Source organism: Tigriopus californicus, chromosome 8 (assembly GCF_007210705.1).
Source record: "Tigriopus californicus strain San Diego chromosome 8, Tcal_SD_v2.1, whole genome shotgun sequence".
In the NCBI taxonomy this organism is placed as follows: Eukaryota; Metazoa; Arthropoda; class Copepoda; order Harpacticoida; family Harpacticidae; genus Tigriopus; species Tigriopus californicus.
In genome coordinates, this window is record NC_081447.1 from 10353082 (window position 1) to 10360042 (window position 6961).

The 6961-nt window shown below is 48.0% G+C and overlaps 3 protein-coding genes across 5 annotated transcripts in view; 1 reads left to right on the top strand and 2 right to left on the bottom strand.

Moving 5' to 3' along the window:
- LOC131885444 (microtubule-associated protein RP/EB family member 1-like) overlaps nt 1-2564 on the bottom strand; it is a 5665-nt gene extending 3101 nt beyond the window's left edge. The window contains exon 1 of one of the 3 annotated variants that reach the window (XM_059233496.1): nt 2412-2564. The gene's annotated coding sequence lies outside the window, so the exon portion shown is untranslated. Of the gene's footprint in view, nt 1-2316 lie in introns of all 3 variants that reach the window. The other 2 variants (XM_059233493.1, XM_059233494.1) reach the window with 2 other exon arrangements.
- A 775-nt stretch (nt 2565-3339) lies between these two features.
- LOC131885448 (proteasome subunit beta type-2-like) lies at nt 3340-5336 on the top strand. Its single transcript, XM_059233500.1, has 3 exons — nt 3340-3850; nt 4885-5050; nt 5113-5336. The coding sequence occupies exons 1-3, from the start codon at nt 3566-3568 to the stop codon at nt 5268-5270; spliced, it is 609 nt and encodes a 202-aa protein (XP_059089483.1). The 5' UTR covers nt 3340-3565; the 3' UTR covers nt 5271-5336.
- Nucleotide 5337: 1 nt separating this feature from the next.
- Nucleotides 5338-6462, bottom strand: LOC131885445 (large ribosomal subunit protein uL10-like; the record flags this gene model as incomplete). The annotated part of the gene is given in 4 exon segments (XM_059233497.1): nt 5338-5609; nt 5678-5885; nt 5962-6323; nt 6424-6462. Coding segments are annotated over 4 exon segments (789 nt in total). The 3' UTR covers nt 5338-5400.
- Between the last annotated feature and the right edge of the window lie 499 nt (nt 6463-6961).

A 6961-nucleotide genomic window follows, 5' to 3' on the forward strand; every position in this document is an offset into this window, starting at 1 on the left:
ATAACTTCTGCCTAGTATGCATATACTTTCAAAGAGACTCACTTCTCGCCATACAACTAAACACGGGAAGTCATGGGATTTGGATTCTCATCAAATTCTCAGGCCGGCTATTTTCCTCACTCGATTACTTCTCCAGTAAAAACAATCCAGGCAGCATTTAGTAGGTATGTACAATATATTTCGTTGGCCTGTTTTCCAACTCCACCGTCAACACAGTTGGTCGTCAAACTGAGGTCTGAGGACTCGGTGAGGCCACAGCTGTCCGAATGTTGAACTGCATGTACGTATCTACTACTGGGTACTTCCACTACTAGCACTACGCGTGTACTTCCACTTCAACAAGTAGAGAAAACGATGGACGAACATGCATGCAAGACGACACCGACGACGAGACTGACGGCGACGGAAACCAAGTCAAAGTCGAGCAGTTTTGACTTGGACGGTGAATTGGCGATGAAGCGAACCCTAAGTTGTGTGTGGTGGACGCTTTTACCTGCATGCTGGGATGTGCTGGTTTTGGACGACAACACCCCCTCCTTCTTTCTTTCCTTCCCTACTCTTGCTCCTCCATCTCTTACTGGCTCCTCCACATACGCACGTAGGAGATGTACGTTCAGAACAGTAAGGCAATGATGGTTCTGGTATCTCTGGCCAGTTAGGAAAATCAACTGGTTGAGATGGGGGAAGGGATGGATTGATGAGGTTCATCCGCAAACACCTGGGCGCTATTCATATGCTCGTCTTTGATTTGAGGCTCTCGTTAGGGCGACGATTGAATGGATGGGTCTAATAGAGATGATTGGGTGGGCGGGTGGCATCTCTCAAGCACGTTCAAATGGATCAACCTCCGGCTTTAACTACCGACTAGATTCGGAATCCCAATTCGGAGGATATGATTTTCGCTCAAACCCACCCACGCTCTAATGTGAAGAAAAGCCAGTTAGGAGGATTGGCCAAGCGGGAAATGCTTCTAATCATCGATAAGGCCGTTCCGGCCATGTTGAACACGATGAACTCTTGAAATTGCCCTTGTTGTACGAGACAAATGATTTAGCCAATGACGAAATTATATATGTTTATATATGACTAGGAAATATATTTTCTACATCTAGAGAAAAATGGTATTCACTACTCATTACAATAATGACCATAAATGGGCATTTTTTGCAATTTTTCTTTAAGCATGAAGATCCGAACACTATCATTTTTTAGCATCGCTAGGTTAAGGGCCTGAACAAGGCTCGCGGACAACACGAAAAAAAATTGACAATGGCTTCATAGCTGAGTGCCAATTGTTAAGACCACGTGATGCTTATTGGTCCACCCCGATAATTTCGGCTATACTGGGCAGTGTGCCGCAGCCCAACCCAAGCTACATGTCTTTGAATTACCCGGGGTACCGGACTTGAATATGTGTACATCAATTTAACCCTAAATGACAACAAGTCACGAAGCACCCAATGGTGAGGGGCAGGATCTTCGTCTAGTTGACTTCGTATTTGTTTTTGAAGGTATTTGCGGGTACAGATAACGGAACATCAATGATTGGAGAGCGACTGATTGAGTCAGACCGAGCTTGCACTAGCTGTCCACAGGTTGAGAGACCATTTAGTCCTGTAATCATCAGTAAACCAGCTCGGGATTCGAATACAGAACAAGAGCCAACCTCACAACTAGCTAGTATTTCATCTCATGCATGCATCCTCGGGCCCGACGGTCATGGCACTCGGCAAACCTCTTCTCTTCTGTCAACTCGGGTGGTGAGCGACGTCTGTCTCCCACCCGCCTTCCCCCTCGCCCCACATAATGGACCATACCTAAAAAGCAACAATGATCGTTCCAATTCTAGAGATGGCTCAGCCCAGATCAGAGCCTCGGTGGCCCAAGGCCTCCATTCAGAGTCGGAGAGTAGGCGATTTGGCTCGGGCGGTTGTTGGTCGTGATTGTAGCGGCTGTCGTGGTTGTCAAGGAAACGCCAGCGACAACGATGGAAACAAAACAAATGTGAGGCCGAACGGATCATGATGGGACCAAGCAACTTTTCGATGATGAACCGGGGCCATGATGGGCGGGATGCCCAAGAAAAGGCCCAAATGACGGCAGACGGTTCATGGGCTGACTAAAACCCGCGTCAGAGGACGATTGAAGGCAAGTGAGGCCCGTCCTCACTCAAAGAATTCATGAGTCCGCCAGTCAGCCTCGGTGCCCCTTATTCCTCCCGCTCTCTCTCTCTCTCCCTCACTAACTCACTTCTCCTCGACACTTTACACACCCACCCATCCGTGAAACGAGAAAAATATGGAAACGGACACTTACGTCGGGCCTGCCAGGGGGTGGGTTCCAGAGGTGGGTTAGTAGGGCGTGGTTCGTTTTGCCGGTGGACACGTTATCGGTTATGTTCACACACTCACCTCAGATGCTGTAGTTGTTGTTGGAGTTAGTACAAGTAGGGCTACCAGACGACGGAGACTTCTTTCTCAGTCGCTCACTCGCTCACTGACTTGGACTGACTGGCTGACTGACTGACTTACTCACTGGCGGGAGGACGGAGAATCAGGGAGACCAATGTAAGAGGAAGAGGATTTCAAATGCTCGCTCGGCTGGCTGGGAGAAAAGCTCGGGGAATGTGTTAAAGCAGTCATTGTTCAGTCACATTGGTGGCAGGAAATCGACAGCCGACCGCATTGAGATATAATTCTAGGAGGGTATCTTAGCCACAGCTGCTTGTCGTCTATTCAGTAGGCTCGCCGTATTCCAATCGCTTTAACATCTCCGACCCTAGCACCCCAAATACAAATACAAACTATATTCCCACAAAGGGTAAAAAAAGTCAGTGAATTCTTGTTTGTTGTAATGAAATAAGTTTCAATTCAAAAAAGTTCCAAATATGAAATTGCGGCCATAAAAAGGCTGTTTAATGAAAATGAGCCAGTCTTGGGATGTTAAGAACGGAAAGTGGTTGCCTAATGATGTTTTTTTCAGGTCCAAGCAATAGATCTCAATAGATACCGATAGATACCCAGTTTCACTCAGCTAATGGCCACAAGTTATGACCTATGAATTCATGATTTAGCCACACTGCTGGTATTGTCCCTCACCGAGGGCCATGTCAGGGTGGTTTTATTCAGTCTGCCTGAGAAAATTGGAAGGGATGTTAGAAATGAAAGAACTCGACTTAATTACTTACTTTTGCCCTAAATACCCTAGTTTAACATTGCATAGCCAGACACTGGCCAGATATCTCCGAATCACGGCTCTGAGCCTCATCATTTCGAAGTTTCATCGAAACTCACAGGCCAGGGTGTGCTGAATTCCGGCCATACTTTGGTCACCCTAACCCAGATCAGTGAATCGGCACTTTCGTGAAACATTTTCAATCATCGTCGGCTCAGATTTCGTGGGAAGTTCGGAACTCCAAATAGGGACCTTAATCAGGATCTAGCCGTGTTGGTTGGAGCGAGCGTTCGTGAACGGTGTACCTTTGCTGTCGAGCCTTTGAACTTCATCCTCATCCTGGTCTGACCCTGTTGTCCTGTTGTGAGCCGCCCCTTCCGCTCGCTTCGCCATGGAATGCTCGTTGGCCATGAACTTTGGCTCTTTCGCCCTGGTGGCCACGGACCAGACCAGTGCCCGCTCCATCCTGGTCATGAAGGAGACTTATGACAAGACGTACGCCCTCTCCGACCATTTGCTGTTGAGCGTGACGGGCGAGAGCGGCGACACGTCGCAATTCGCCGAGTTCATCGCCAAGAACATCCAGTTGTTCAAGATGCGCAACGGCTACCAGCTCAGTCCCAAGGCCGCCACCAACTTCACCCGACGCAATCTGGCCGATTATCTGCGATCCAGGGTAACCCATTGACCTAGGCCGACGTCGATCTTAGCGGCCTTCATTCAGGGTGGCCGACCCGAGACAGGCAGGAAATGAATGGGTCACTTGATCCTTCGGAAAGAGACCCAACCCGTCAGACGGGAAGGCCTAGGTTTCTTCTCGAATTCAGATTTCGAGTTCCTCATTGAACTGAGTTAACCATGCCGCATGTATGACGAGTTCACTAACCCATGACATGGCAGGAGCAAGGAATCGGATCGATCGTGCCATGGGCGTGAAGCTAGGCCTCGGACATATGTTCATGTGAACCACTAGAATATGCTCGGGGATGCTAGGGTCGAGAATGAACTTTTAGAAACGGTGTGAACGCATTGTATTCTTCCGAGACTTCAGAAAACTGAAATGAGACTGATCCCCCAATGTTAAGATTCTACGTGTTTCAATTTTCATCTCGATCCAACGACTGACTCAACCATGATGTCCTCGCAAAGTTCACGTCCAAACCAAATCATTACGTGCTTTAAAAGAGCCCAAGTTTTGATCCAGTGGTTCGATCGAGCTGACAATCGAAAGACGTAGTTATTTGTAGCTGTAGAAAGTCTGTCTCATTTAAAGGAAAACGCAATTCACGTGAACTCACGTGAATATTGATTCTCGAATCTAGTAACCCCATCCATATTCCCGTGGTTCATGATCTTTGCCAGACATCCATTTGATCTAGCTTGTGGCTCCAACCGCACCTTAACCCTTTCATAAGGGTCATCAATTTTTTTCTCGTCTTTCAACTCGTAAAAAAATGGTAGCTAATTGTTGTAAATGGGATGTAAAGAAGCCTAATAGTTGCAGCTGGGCACAAAATACTGCATTTTTAGTCGAGTTCATCTGGTTTGTTTACCACTTGGCGACGAGATCAAACTGAAAATGGGCAACGATTTTTTCAAGCATGAAAATGATTGACTTGTTTAGATACCTTCAATTCCGTTTCTGTGTAGACCTCCGTCTGTCCCGTTATTGTCTTCTGTTGGTAAACGACTCTAAATTCTTTGTTCTAGACCCCTTTCATGGTGAACTTGATTATCGCTGGCTACGACAAGGAGAAGGAAGGGTGCGAGCTCTATTACATGGATTACTTGGCGGCCAATGTCAAGGTCCCTTATGCCGCTCATGGCTATGGCGGGTTCTTTACCACGGCCATTATGGATCGTGATTATCGACCGGGTAAGTTTAATGTCTGGTATTCGCCCAAATCCGATCGGCCACTCATCTCGTTGTTCATTTAGACATGAACGAAACCGAAGCCTACGAATTGATGAAAGCTTGTGTCCGCGAGATCCAGAAACGTCTCATTATTAATCTGCCCAATTTCCAAATCAAGCGCGTGGACAAGGACGGCATCCACCGACTGCCTGACATCACCGTCAAGAACGTGGATAATTAAAAAAAGCTGGGGCCAATTTTTAAGCTATGGTGGATAAAAAATAATAAAAACCAATTTCCGTTCCCACTTGTTCAGCAGCTCCTTTTATTGATCATTCTTCATATTCATTTAATGCTAAATCACCTTTCAATTACGGGTCATCGGACCCGGATTGGTCCTTCATGTATTGTTCCAAGTGTTGGGACAGAACTTGCGAATGACGACCCACCAACGAACTTGTTTTTCGGGCGGGCATCTGCAGAATCGAGCACAGTTCGCCGCGGAGCGCGTCCAACGGCGGTAAGGCCGTGAGCTCTTGAACTTGGCCCCGGTCTAGAATGCGACCTTCAATCACGGCACCTAAATGACAGGCAAATGTGGTTTAGATGCGTATCTTCATGACGTGCATACGTGATGGGTTACTTTACCGATCAAGAACAAGAACGGGGATTTCTTCTCAAAGGTTAGCAATTGCTTGGGATGGAGTTCGTGGCCAAAGGTCAGGTATTGATTGGATACGTTGGTATACCAGAAATGGAGCAAATTTTCCCAGCGAGTGTCCGTTAAGCCGGCCAGGCCGCTCTGGAGGTTATATTGCTTCAACTCCATGCCCAAACGACGGGCATTTTGAAAGGCCTGGGCCCATGAAAAAGAGAGACGAACCGTTCGATTAACGGGCCTGGATCGAAATCGAAGCGGAAGCGGGCCTTACCGCGCGGGCCGGGTAGTAGGTCATGACGTTGGCGTGGTACAAACCCACCATGCGACTGCGTTCCATCCATTGACGGAGCTCCTCGCCGTACAGCACCTCCAGGGGACTGGGCTGCTCCTTCACCATTAGCTCTTGCATTTCCCGCTCGAGCGGACAAGCCTGATTGAGCGTGGCCGTAGTCGGATGCGGGTGCGGGTGGGACGGGGCGCTCAGCGCGAGGAGCTTGAGTCGATCGAAGGCGGGATGTTGGGGTTTCTGAATGTTGGGTCTTTCCGAGCAACGCACTCGGCCCGTGCTCAAGGAGGCCAGGCCCGGCCATCGACGGACACCCGCTAAGCGACGCGCAATGGCTGGCCCGGGACCTAAAAAGGGGGCCGGAGTTCATGAGTAGGGTGGCCGGTGGCCGTTGGCCTTGCCGGGTCTCAATTGACATGAAGAGTTAGCCAGTCGTGGCCGCCTTACCGACAAGCATGTTGAAACACGTTGACGTGGGGCTCCTCACTCAAGCAATCAAGCAATCAAGGGTTGGTTCACCTCTTGCTACCTTTGTACATTAAAGATAGATACGCGAGACAAGCTGAAACACGGCAATTGACAATTGTACACGATTGTCATGGAATCCCGCCCAACCAGCCGGATCAGATCAACCGCTTGATGGGACCTGGCGTTGGTGTTTGGCCAGGATTCTTATCTTTAGAGAATCCTGGGAATTTCGTTACAGAAGTTACAATCGTTTCCAAGAAAGAGGTAGGTTCCAATATTTACATGTGGACGGAGCAGTGCTGCCAGATACTTGGCGACTAAAAGCGCCAGAAATTTGTCATTTGCTCGACAAAAAGCGTTTTAGAAAAAGCTTTACAGACTCGATAACAGCTAAAAGCGTTACCATTATTTTTCTAAAACAGCGATACTTCAACGTCAGCGTAAATTTTTCTTAAAGTAAAGCGTTATATTTGTGTCTTGAAACTGCAAAAAAACTCTCATACGATTTTCTTATCTT

Excerpts from the sequence above, each read along its gene's own strand:
- LOC131885448 (XM_059233500.1), top strand. The coding sequence starts at position 3,566 with ATGGAATGCTCGTTGGCCATGAACTTTGGCTCTTTCGCCCTGGTGGCC. Across the intron at positions 3,851-4,884 it reads CCGATTATCTGCGATCCAGG|ACCCCTTTCATGGTGAACTT; the intron begins GTAACCCATTGA and ends TCTTTGTTCTAG. Across the intron at positions 5,051-5,112 it reads GGATCGTGATTATCGACCGG|ACATGAACGAAACCGAAGCC; the intron begins GTAAGTTTAATG and ends TTGTTCATTTAG.